Here is a 13,616-nt window from a genome sequence, read left to right as displayed (position 1 = left end):
ATTAAATATATTTAATAAACATTCTTGGGTATTCTCTATATTCTAGGCACCACCTTAGGTAATGTGGATTACAAGTCATTTTAACATGATTGTATATTATATAATACTAGAGGCCCAGTGCATGAAATTCATGCACAGGTAGGGTCCTAGCAGCTTCCAGCTGCTGGCTGGGGCCTTCCTTCATTCTGTGCCTCCCCCTGGTGGTCAGCACACATCATAGTGAGTGATTGAACATTCCAGTCTATTGAACGTCCAAGGGGACACTTTGCATATTAGGCTTTTATACATATAGATAGCCACATTTATTTCTTTGTATAATCGCATATACACACTGACAAAGCCTAAGAAAAAGAAAGAAAACATAAGGTGAGAAAAAAACTTAAATCATGGGTGATAATCTTTGTTCTAAAGTAAAGTGATTTTCAAGTATCCTTTGCCAACTATTCAAAGGGCACTTAAGATAATTACATAAACATGTCAATGAGTTGAGAAGAGCAATGTCAAATCACTTTGCTTGTTATTATTAATGAAAATTAACCTACTGAACCTAAGTCATTACACTCTTAAATTTATATGATGGTAGGTGTTTGGAGCCAGCTAGAATGTTAAAGTTCAATTAGTTCAAACCTTTTTTCTTGTATTTGTGAAAAAAAAACTTAGCCATTTAATGTAATTTGCCAAGGGTCATTGAGATTGTTAATGGCAGGCAGTATAATTGATGCTTTCATATACTCACAGCACTGGCCTTGGAGAGGGAACCTTGGTTCTAATTCTTCTTTTCTAACTTAATTCATAAATAAGTTTCTCTGTGCCCTAGTTTTATCATCTGTAAAATTATTAGTACTACATCTATTTTACAGAAGACAATTAAATTTATTCATCACTAAGTAGGTAAGACTGTGACCCGCCATAGCAAATGTGCATACGTTCACCTGAAATAAAATGACAAAAGGCAATTACTTCCCTTCAATGACCTCTCGCTTGCCCTGTCCCCAAAAACAACCTGTTAAACAGGCAAACAAACAAACAAACAAAAAACCCTAAGTAAAGTATAAACAACTGTCACACGGCATATAAGTCTGCCCAAGTCATGCGTTAAACATTTTTTGTAGATTAATTATTAGTAGTGTTCATTTACTTTAAAAGTACTTGGATTGGGATAGTAAATTTTACATAGTGTCCTACATATATTAGTAAGATATTATGTAGTTGTGTGCCTCAACCATACCAATTTAATCATAATGCTATTTTTCTATATACATTTATTTTTTAAAAGCTTTTCTAAATAGACAACAGACCTTTTGTGAGAATAGGAAGGCCTATCATTTAATTCTTCCTACAATAATCTCTAATTTAATGAAAGCTAAATAAACCAGGAAATAATGCAGCAATAGAAATATATGATCATGGTAAGAGAGTAGGAATTTTGCAGATAGTAATCAGTGGCCATTTCAAGATATATTTTGAAAAAAATACATAATTTACTAATAGATTAATTATAGGATGTAGAAGAAATTAATTTAGAATGTCTCCTTCTTTCAGGTCTTAGCAGTTTAGGACTGTACTACCCTTTACTACAAGGAAGATTTAGCAGGAGAAAAATTGCAGTAGAACTAGGAATCTGCATTTGGCCATAACAAATTTGAGAAAATTAAACCCATAAGTCTACTAATCAATTGGAAATATGAGGCAATATAATTTATCAATAGCAGACCCAGAATTGACAATCAATTTGCTTACATCACCATGCCTGAGAAAATCAGATCTCTTATTTCTGACTTAAATATAGCCCTCATATTTTTCAGTATTTCATTTGTTAACATCTCTCAAAAATATATATTCTACAGCAAATTAGGTCAATATTTTCTCTTTTTTTCAAATATATTTTATTAATTTTTTTACAGAGAGAAAGAGAGAGGGATAGAGAGTTAGAAACATCAATGAGAGAGAAACATCGATCAGCTGCCTCCTGCACACTCCCTACTGGGGATGTGCCTGCAACCAAAGTACATGCCCTTGACCAGAATCGAACCTGGGACCCTTGAGTCCGCAGGCCAACGCTCTATCCACTGAGCCAAACCGGTTAGGGCTTGGTCAATATGTTCTGTTTGTAATATATTTCTATTTTCTGTGGCACCCCCTTTACTTTATACATTCGAATTTATATATGTCCTGGCCCATGTTGCCCAGTGGTTGGGCATCGTCCAGTGCACCAAAAGGTTTCAGGTTCAATTCCTGGTCATGGCACATGCCTCAGTTGTAGGCTCAATCCCCAGTAGGGGGCATGCATGAGGCAGCCCATTGATGTTTTGCTTTCACATTAATGTTCTCTCTCTTCTCCCTTCCTCTCTCTCTAAAAAAAAAAAATCAATAAAATATTTTAAAAAATAATTTTAAAGGATAACCTATCTACACACCTAATATTTAAAAAATCAAGATAATGACCTAACTTTAATATGAGAACATATAAAAGGACATTAAATTGTTACTGAATGTAGTTATGTATAAAAATACATCTTTTGTAGAAATTACTGAACTCAAAGTTACATTGATGTGCTCACTTCTTTGCATCAATAACAGAATAATGGAAGCTGATGACAGTAGTTAGTTATTCAAAATTCAAGTAGGATGATATGATTTTCCAATATGGTTAACAAATTCCAATAAATTTCTGAATAAAGCATAATATTTTCTTGATTAACATGAAAGTTTCCTTTCTGATTAATCCAACGATTATTACATTTTTGTAAAAGTATTTTGTGTCAATGCATAAAATGAAGTTATTGGCTCAGATATTTATAAAAAGCTTTATAATCACATTAACATATATTGAAACTTTTGGAATAGTTTAAACCTTGGAACAATTTTTTTTAATCATGGAAGAATCCTGTCAATGAAGGATGTATAGCATTCATCCTCTACCCCACACTTGCTAAAGGTCAGCTGTTTCAGTCAGTTCCACTGATTAGAATGACCTAAATAATTTTCAAATTGTCCCCAAAATGCAAGGACATCCCTTTGAAAACCATTGAGCTAAAACAAATTTACCCAGTTTATTAAAGCACTCACCATGTTTTACCCATTATGTCAAGTATGTTTCATCATAATTACTAATATTCATAAATACTGATATGCATGCATATGGATGCCCAGTGCTAAGATAAATTAATATTAAATTGAAAGCAATTCAGTAAAAGTACATCAATTTTGTAAAAAAAGATAAAAGGTCAATAAAATTATAGTGGTCCACATATATTATTAAAATGTTTCAAATATTCTTATAAATTCCAAGAACTTTTACTTTGAGAAAAATAAATTGCATGAAAAGACTTAATGAATGTATTACTATCTTCATTATTAAATAAATCAATAAGAATTTTACTTAAATTTGAAATAAGTGAATGATATAATTGAAAAGACAAAATAGAAATACATTAGGTGAAAGTCTAAGTTTAAAATATGGTCTCTTTTTAAATATTGAAATTTAATGTTTTTTATCATTTAATGAAAATATATTCTAGTGATAGAAGAAGTTAAATATATTACTCTATTTGTTAGCCTAAATATCAAGATTATAATCTATATGCCTTATATACAGTAGATGCTCTATTAATATTGTTTGACTATATAATCATCAAATTTATTTCAAAATTGAGATATACTCCAGAGAAAGGTCATCTTAAAGGTTCTGAACAAAAAGCTTCATGACATTTCATGTCTTAGAAGAAAATGTGAAAAGCAATGAAAAAGGTTAGACCTATAAAAAGCTATTTAGATATTATCAAGTAAAATAAAAATCTGGCCCAGGTACACAAAATCATATTAATCACACGCACACAATTTTTGTTTGACACATGAATCTAAAGCATAAAGTCACAGATCCAGAAGCTATAATATAGTCAATCTTTCACTTTATGTGCATAACACATATATTGGTTTTCAGATGAAAGAAAAAAATGATAACGTGAAGTATAATTGTATATACATTAGCTAAATTTCAACTCATACTATTATTAAAATTTAATTATACAAAACTACTTCTTTTAATGAGGTGTATTACAATTAATTTTCAGCATGAATATGGACATTACAATATTAACTTTAGAATTGCTTAAATAATCACCTTTATGTCATTTTACTATAAAACTTAAGGAAGCTAGGTTATTTCATTTTTCCATGGCAAAATAAAGATAAAAATAATATATCAATACATGTAAATGCAATAGAAAAATATTTCTAGCAACTAGAGAAAATGTGGCTTAGTATATCAAGACTTCAGAACATGCATACATACATCATACATATGCAGTCCAGTTTACTCCTTTTTAAATTTTTTTCAAAGTAAAATGTAACACAAAAACTTTTGCCTGGGAAGCAGGAAATTTTTCATGGTACATTCAAAAATTAAAAGTATAAACAAAACAAGAAATTCAACTTAATAAAAATGTTACTGATATTATGGCAGAAATTATAATAGTCTTAGAAATTAATAATTATTAGAGTTCCTGGTTCAGAAATAATTTAAGAAAACTCTGAACAAAATAGATTTCTGTGGCAAATTCACATAAAGCTGTATTTATTCAAGCCTCTAGACTCTACAGAAATAGGTTTGAAACTATACCTGATTTTATCATGGACTTCAGATTTTACACTTCAAAACAGAACTATTGCTTATAAATGAAAAATAGTGTTTTGGTCATATTTAGCATTACATGGAAAATGTAAGCTCCTAAAATAGTCCTTAAAAGAAACTGGTTTATTTGAAAGTTTCCCGAAAGTCAGCCATAAAAATTAATTGCTATAACACAAACTACTTGTGTGTTTAGAAAGTAAAAATAATAGTTACTTTAGTAATTTAAAAATACATTTGCTTTCTCCATAAAAGAGCCATGAGATGTGTTCTGAGGTAAATACTGATTTTACCTAAGGATGATACATTACAAGGGGATAGGAATCAGATCTTATTTCCAAACATTTTCCAATTAGGAAGTATTCAATAAACGTTTAAGGAATGTGTGAATGAGTGGGTTTCATTTTCTTATCCTGTTTCTGGTAGCAAGTAGGGATTGGTGAATTGAGCATAGATTGAAAACTTCATGAGTGGGTTGGATACACAAAAACTTCACAGTCTAGTCTTGATAAATTGAAATCCAATACTTACCACAAAACTACCCTTTCCTGAGTGAAAACAGAGCTAGGGGAAAGCCCCCCCCCTTTCATTAAGTTTAGGGGGGGCTTTTGTTCCTTTTAGGGAAAAACTGTGGTAACACTCAAACCTTTGTAAAATACTTCATTTACATTATGTACTTTAAGCTGCAATCATAGAAAATATATTTCAATAGTAAAATGTCTATGCATTATCAACTGATTGTTAACATTATTATGTTGTTATTGTTAGTTTTCTTCATTCAAAGAAGTTGTTAAATTTAACATTATTATAGTACTACTAGAGGCCCGGTGCACAAAAATCGTACACTCGGGTAGGGGGTCCCTCAGACCAGATTGTGAGAGGGTGCAGGCTAGGGAGAGACGTGGGAGGTTGGCCAGCCAGAGAGGGACCTCAGGAGGGCTCCAGGGCATGTCCAGCCCATCTCACTTAGTTCCAACCGGCCAGACCCCAGCAGCAAGCTAACCTATAGGTAGGAGCGTCTGCCCCCTGGTGGTCAGTGCACATTATAGCAACTGATTGATTGGTTGACTGTCTGTGCCCTGGTGGTCAGTGCACATCATAAGCGAGCAGTTGAGCGGCTTAACATATCATTAGCATATTATGCTTTGATTGGTTGAATGGCTGACCCGACGACCCAACACTTAGCATATTAGGCTTTTATTATATAGGATCATTGTTTTACTTTATAAGTTTTTGTTTTATCTATTTTGGGTGTCTGTTGTTTGGCACATATGCTTATAATTGCCACATCTTCTGATGGATTAGATCTTTTTCTCAATATATAATGAGGATGATTTTCTCTAGTAACCATTATTTTTTCTTTAAAGTCTATTTTGTTTGATATTAATATAGATACTCCTGCTTTCAATAGTTGCTATGTGAATGATATATATTTTCCCAATCTGTTACTGTTAATCTAAATGTACATTTAAATGTAGACAATGTGTCTCCAATAGATGGCATATACTTGGGTATGTCCAGAAATTATCTAGACTGAAAATCTCTGCCTTTTGATTGAATTTTGAATCCACTTGATTTTAATATTATTTATATAGTTGGGTTTATGTCTACAATTTTCCTTTTTGTCTTTCTTATGTCTCATGTCTTTTTAATACCTTTATGCTTCTGATAATACCTCATTTTTATATTAAGTAAATAGTTTTCCAGGTCAAAATTTTAATATTTTAATGCTCTTTTTACTGTTTTATTTGTTATTTTCTTAGTAGTTGCTCTGGGATTAACCATATACATCTATATATCTGAGAATCTATCCCAGATTTTATTTACCACAGATACTAACTTTAATTCTCATGTAATATAGAAAATGTATTTCTATATGTCTATATTCTTTTTCCTATATTTGTGCTCATATTATTACACATAACATAATGTATAAATACCTAGATATATTAAATTCATCTTCATAAATAGCTTCAAGTTGACACCGACTTTCTTGATAGTCAGTTGTATTTTCCAGATACATTTTCCCAGGCCTTCTGGGAATAAATAGACAAAAATATCCCTTATTTCCTTCTTCAGTCAAACAAATGCATCCATTTGCACACATCTATAAAAAATAAGAATATTTTAAATGTTTCTCGGTTTCTCTGTCTCTCTGTCATCCTGTCTCTCTTGCACTAACGCTCGTTGTCACTCTCACTCCCTCCCTCTCCCTTCCACTTTCTCTAAAAATCAATGGGAAAAAAAAATATCCTCAGGTGAGGATTAACAAAAAAAAGAAAAAATAGCCAGCAAGTAGATACTAACGCATTCTGCTTATGCATGAACGTTTCTAACTGTTCCCCACAACAAATCAGAAGTAGGAAATATTTTTAAAAAACCTTCCTACAGTACAAAGGGCTTTTGTTGTTGTTGTTTGTTTGCTTTTTAACAAAATAAATGAAAGAATACTTTTGGGACTTCAGTCTTTGATGATGAAAACTAAATGAACCTAAAATAAAGAAAACAGCAAAAATAACTTACCCTTTGCTCCATGAAATACTTGCTCCTAAAGGTAATTGTGAATTAACTAAAATAAGTTAATTACCAAGACTAACAACTTACTCATCAAAATCACTTTAAGATTATCATCATATTGTGCCTACCATATAAAGCTATATATATAAATTCTTACTGAGCCTTTCAAGTAAAGCCCCACCAGCTGACAAGCAAGGCTCTGAAGCATATAAATATCTTCTGATAACTTCTTCCTTCGGAAACACTTGTAAGATTCTGTTAAGGTGTTGTTTTCCCTTATTGCATAATCTGAGAGAATTACTTTTCTCGGTCAATAGAATTGTCAACCTGAACAAACCCACAATTCTGTAAGATGCCCTCACTACCAAACTTGAGGACCTTAGACTCTAAACAGCACCCTGCTGTGAAACCAATGAAGATTCCTCTCTCCAATTGTGACAGTGACATGGGAACAGTTTCAGATCTGAACTCCAATTCCTTTTCATCAAATTCCCAAATGCTAAGTTTAGTTTGTCTCTTAAGAGTAGGAAAACATTTTAGGAAATGTTTGATTATAGGATCCAGTTTAATCTAGAGAGATAGGCATGGATCTTACAACTTCATCACCTAGCTAACTTAATGAACAGTGAATTCATATGGTCACATGAGTCTGCATTTCCAGGACAAAATTTTCCCTGAGCCACCTTTTGAAAATTTTTTTACACAATTTTGTCAGGTCCTCAGTTGAGATTGACTACTCTTTGGCATTTCATAAGAAATGACATTACACAAGCACCTACATATATTTTCATGGGGTCCTTCCAGTCTTGGACATCACACATTCCTTCCTTCATGTTGTAAGTCTTATATATACCTTTCTAATTGCTATAATTCCTCCAAGGACAATCTATAATTACAGTGGCCACTCTGTAGAAGTTTTGACATGAACAAAATTGTTCATTTGACAGATGCATTAAAACAAAAAAAAATCTCTACTCTCATGAGGAGAGATCCACCCAGTGTGTCTAATAGTGTTTGATGTATAATAACCCCTCTTCCATTTTTATACTTTGGGGATTAATAAGCACTAGGTTTTTAACTACATGGCTCCATGGAATTGTCAAGGGTATAAATTATTGTTTAAACTGTCCATATTAATAATTTGGTTTTGTGGGTGTGTATCTTTGTAAAAATAAGTTTTTCTGTACTTAAGCTTCTACTACTCTTTGCAGCTAATTAAGTTTTAACAATCATGATTTTACATCAGCCTGAATTTAGCTCCCCTTCACTTTTTTATTTTTGTTTTTTTTGGAAAATTATAAAATTTATTGATTATAAATATTTTCCTATCATTATATGTATATTGTAGGACCATTGATCAGATAGTTTTAAAAAAAAAAAAACAACAACAAGGAAAAGGAAAAGGATAAACTGTGCTTAAATTATGTGTTTTGTCTTTGCCAAAAATTTAGCAAAGCTGTAAATGTGAATGGGTAATGTATTTAGTTTTTTTATATGAATAGAAAATTAGGCCCTTAGAGTTTTGGCATAAACTTGAAAGTCTTGATTTTAAAAAAATGAACATAGACATTTACTTATATTTAAGAGAGTTTATGTACATTCCCAATAAATAAATGGGAAATGACTTTTTAGGCAAATGAGAATGATTATAAACCTTGAAAGAACAATTCTATCATAGTTTCTTCAGATTGTTAATGGTTTTAAAAATATAAAATTGAAGTAACTGACATTTTAATAATTTAAAAGGTTTTCATTTTGTAATTTTTTATTGATTCACCTACACTGATGTACTAGGAAGTTTTGCTGATGATACTACAAATCATAAGGACTTAACATGATGGTGTAAATTGCAATTTCCAAATCCTTGGTCAATATCAAGGTCTTACACTGATATTAAAAGAATTAATAAATTAACCTTTAATACCTGAGCAATTATTAAGTAAGAAAAATATACAAATATTAATCTCTAAGTATAGTTTAAAATTAACCTTATTCCCTATTGAATGCAATTCAGGAAATAAAAATATATACACAATTTTGCAATTGATAGCTCAATTTTAAAAATTAAATGTATTTTAATAATCACCACCTTTACAATTATTCAAAGTGTGTATATACATTTTTGGGTCATCCTATATAATTAATTGATGTACAGTATGGGCAAAAGTAGATTTATAGTTCTGAGTATGAGAAACAAAGTTTATTCTTTTTTCTTTTAGTTTTTATTTTAATTGAAAGAAATCAAGTTTTAATATTTTGAAATTGCAGCTGGCATTCAATTTTATATCAGTTGCAGGTGTACAGAACAATGGTTAGACCTTTAGATAAATACCACATGATCTCATTCATTTGCGGAATATAGTGAAAAACATAAACCGATGAACAAAAATAAATCCAGAGACATAGAAGCATCAAACTGACAGACAAACCTCAGAGGGAAGGCGGGGCGGTGGGGGTGGGTCAGGGGCGGTGTTAAGGGATCAACTAAAGGACTTGTGTGTATGCAGATAAGCATTACCAATAGACACTACCATTGTAATTAAAAAAAAAAAAAAAAGTGATCTCCCTGATTATTCTAGTACTACCCCTCTGACACCGTACATAGTTACTACAATATTATTGACTATATTCCCTATGTTGTACTTTACATACCAGTGACTATTTTATAACTGCCAAATTGTACTTCATTTTTAAATCATGTTTTATTTTTCAATTACAATTGACATACAATATTATATTAATTTCAGGTGTAAAACCCAGTGATTTGAAAGATGCAGGGTATGTAGAGGTCAGATGCTGCTCATTTGAGAGATTTTAGGAAAGCCCAAAGCATGAGGCAAGAGAGACAGTTGTATGGAAAAGCCACTGGAAATGGCTTGAATTCGCTTTCAAGTTGGTTGGGGTGAAGTTTCAGAGAATTACCAGGGTCGGGTGAACCACTTGATGGAGACTCAAATATGGCACCCACCTGTCAGTTCTGCCAGCACTTTTATCTGGTGGAAAGCTGCTCCCCCTTTCAGCTCTTGCCCTGAGGCCAGACAATTTTCTTGCTCTCTGTATGTCTCTGGCTCCTTTCAAGTTGCTGACAAGTCACTGAACTCAGAAGAAATGAGTCCTAGTAAGTCCATGTGTGGGCCCTTTAAGAAGAACTGCCTGGGACTCCAGCATCCATCCCTCTGTCTCCCTCAGCTACAATACCCTCTGGTTTTTACAGCTCAAAGTTATGGGAACTTTTCTTCCTGGCACTGGAACCCTGGGCTGGGGGGCCCTGGTGTGGGCCTAGGAAGACTTACTTCTCCGGGGGGGAATTCTGCAGCCAAGACATCCCTTGCAATTATAAACTGCCAAAAGTGGGTGTCAGACCAGCCTGTTCAGCATATCCACCCCTCCTACCAGTCTCCATGTGGCTTCTTTAACTCCATAGTTGTAGGACTTCTATTCAGGCAGTTTTTCAACAATGGTGTTCTAAAGTTTAGTTGTATTTTTCATTTGGTTGTTGGAGGATTTGAGTACCATGGTTACCTACACTGCCATCTTGACCAGAAGCCCACAGTTAATCTTGTATTATTTATTAATTATTATATTATTTTCCATATGAACAACTGCACACCTACTTTTGCCCACCCTTGTATATTTATGTTGGCATATTTATATTTATTTTAATTAACATGAAAGTTGTAAAAGTTAGATAAAATGTGCGATCATGAAAAAATAAAATAGTTAACACATTATTTAATTGCTGTCTTCTGGTATTCTCTTGAGTCTTACAAAAATAATGTTAGTTATTTTATTTAAAGTTGGTAGTTATTTTAAAATAAAACAAAAAACAGAACTATGTATACAAGATAATAAATATGATTTGCTTGTTTTTATCCTAAGTATACAGTTACTTAATTAGTAATTTTAATATATAATATTCCTTAATATGCTAATAAAGTACAGTATATCCTAAAGATAAAAACTTTAGTCATCTAAAGCGTAGTCATATACCTGTGATTGGCTAAATGCATACATGTAAAACTATATTAAGCATAATATATATATATATGTATAACTTAAAAAATTTAAAAAGTTTGAGGGTATATGTGAAATTAAACAACTAAGGAACTTGAAATCTGTATCTCTATATTTGTAATTCCCCTTTAGTTGGTTGCTTTTGAAGTAAACAGTGTGTTTTTTTATAAAATTGGTTTAATGTTAATGGATTTATTCATAAAAAGCTTATACATTTTTTTAATTTTGTATATGAAAAATATGCCAAATATAAAATTAAATTTTTTCTATAAAATAACCAAACTAGGTTGTGTCTAGAGAAGAGAGGTTACAAATATTCTCTTAACTTTAAACATTTTTAAAAACCTCTGAATCATTTTGACAAAATGTTCCTTAAAATAAATGTCCTAAAATCAGTTTTTTATTGTTATTTGTTTGAAAATATTGCCCTAATTTGTACAAGATGAAGGCAAGATGGCAGAAAAGAGGGCCACTTTTGGCATTCTTGTACTAGGCCCCATAATTGTTAGTGGTAAAATTGCACAGAGATTAGAAATTTTCCAGAGAATTAAATATATTCCAAAAGACAATTATAGTTCTTCATGATCTTTAAAGAAAAAGATGGCATAATCGTAATTGTGTTTAATAGGCTTTCATCAGTCAGCAAATTATAACAGGAATAAAACACAAAAAGATTAGAAATAAAATTATTGTTAAAACTCTTCATTACCTTTCTATATTATAAACATAAAAAATTTTGAAAAAAAAGATTTCCAAGTAGATTGTTGAAAATTTGTTTATGAAGTTCTATTTAAGCTGTGCACAATTTGGACCTTAAGTTTGTAAACTTAACATTTCTAACTTTTTTCAAATAAGACAAATAGGAATTAAAGAGTAATATGAGAAATGCTACCTTACCTCCATTGTTTTTTCACATTGAAACAAACATGGATAATCAATGTCTTCAGATTTGTTCACATAGTCTGCATTGCCAGTGAAATTTTCAGTGAGAAAGAAGTAAGCATCAATAGTCACTTCACACTTTTCACCTTCAAATACATTCAAACAAACAAAAAAAAAAAAAAAAAGAAGAAAATAACTTCTCACAAACTTGAAGTCACATTTAAGTACTAAAGAGAGTTGTCAAATTACTTGATAAGATCAATTTGCCATCTATCACAAAATAAAGTTCTATATCTATAGAGTGCTAAATATGAAAGAGACCTAAAATATAAGGTGCAATCCTCTAATTTTAAAATTAGCCTGAGACAAAATAAACTGATGAACAAAATAGATACAGAGACATAGAAGCAGGGAACAGACTGATGAATCTCAGAAGGAAGGCGGGGCATAAGGGGATTGGGGATGGGGTTGAGGGATGAGAAGAGATTAACCAAAGAACGTATGTGTGTGAGTGTATATCCTATCTAATAATAGAGTGATATGCAAATTAGGCATCACTCCACGACAAAATGGCGGCCCCCATACCCACAAGATGGCGGCCCCAGTCCCCTCAGCCCCATTGCTGAAGTGTCTGGCCTGTCCCACCAGCAAACAGAGCACTGAGAGCAGGGCATGGTTGCTTCCTTAGTGCTGCGGCAGCGGGAAGCCGCCAGGCCCTGCACACATGGAGCCAGCGGAGGAGCAGGGCCTGTCGCACGACGATCAGGAAGCCCAGGAGCCAGCGGAGGAGCAGGGCCCGTCACGCGGCGATCGGGGAAGCCCAAAAGCTGGCGGAGGAGCAGGGCCGTCGCCGTGGTGATCGGGAAGCCGCCAGGAGCCGGTGGAGGACCAGGGTCCGTCGCCGTGGTGATCAGGAAGCCACCAGGAGCCGGCTGAGGAGCAGGGCATGGAGTCTTCCTGATGGTCGCTGAGGCGATCGGGAAGACTCCAGTGCCAGCAGAGCAGGGCATGTCGGCTTCCTGATCTTGGCAGCTGACTTCCTTAGTGCGGCAGTGGCAGGGAAGTCCCCAGACATGGCAGACAGAGCCAGACAGCAGGGCTTGGGGGCTTCCTTAGCGCAGTGGCGGTGGGAACACCCCCAGGCCCCACAGACAGAGCCTGGACAACAGGGCATGGGGGCTTCCTTAGTGTGTCCGTGTTTGGGAAGCCCCTAGGCTGGGCAGACAGAGCACACTGCAGGGCATTGGGGCTTCCTTCACATGGCACATGGCGGCAGCAGGCAGAGAGCGACAGCAGGGCATGGGGGCTTCATCTCCATGCCTGCAGGGAAAACTCCAGGCCCCGCAGAGAGCAGAGAACCATGGGGAGTGGGCCTAAGCCATCAGTAGGATATCCTCTGAGAGCTCCTGGATTGTAGAGGGTGCAGGTTGGGCTGAGGGACCCCCGTGCACGAATTTCATGCACCGGGCCTCTAGTATATACATAAAAGGGTAATATGCTAATTAGACCGGATAGACTGGACATCTTCTGGATGTTCTTCCAGACCGGGGGCTGAGGCAGAGGCAGTTAGGAG

At 34.0% G+C, this 13,616-nt stretch overlaps 1 protein-coding gene across 1 annotated transcript in view; it reads right to left on the bottom strand.

Annotated features, from left to right (window-relative positions):
- The window catches only part of EYS (eyes shut homolog), a gene marked incomplete at its 5' end in the record, with an annotated part of 1,363,978 nt that overhangs the window by 1,231,971 nt on the left and 118,391 nt on the right, over positions 1-13,616 (bottom strand). The window contains 1 exon segment of the mRNA XM_079781621.1: positions 7,449-7,663. Within this exon segment, the coding sequence (XP_079637747.1) occupies positions 7,449-7,663 (215 nt within the window).

The sequence above is a fragment of the Cnephaeus nilssonii genome (assembly GCF_951640355.1).
Source record: "Cnephaeus nilssonii genome assembly, chromosome: 9".
In the NCBI taxonomy this organism is placed as follows: Eukaryota; Metazoa; Chordata; class Mammalia; order Chiroptera; family Vespertilionidae; genus Cnephaeus; species Cnephaeus nilssonii.
The sequence above is the reverse complement of the archived record's forward strand: the minus strand, read 5'-3'. Positions and strand labels throughout refer to the sequence as shown.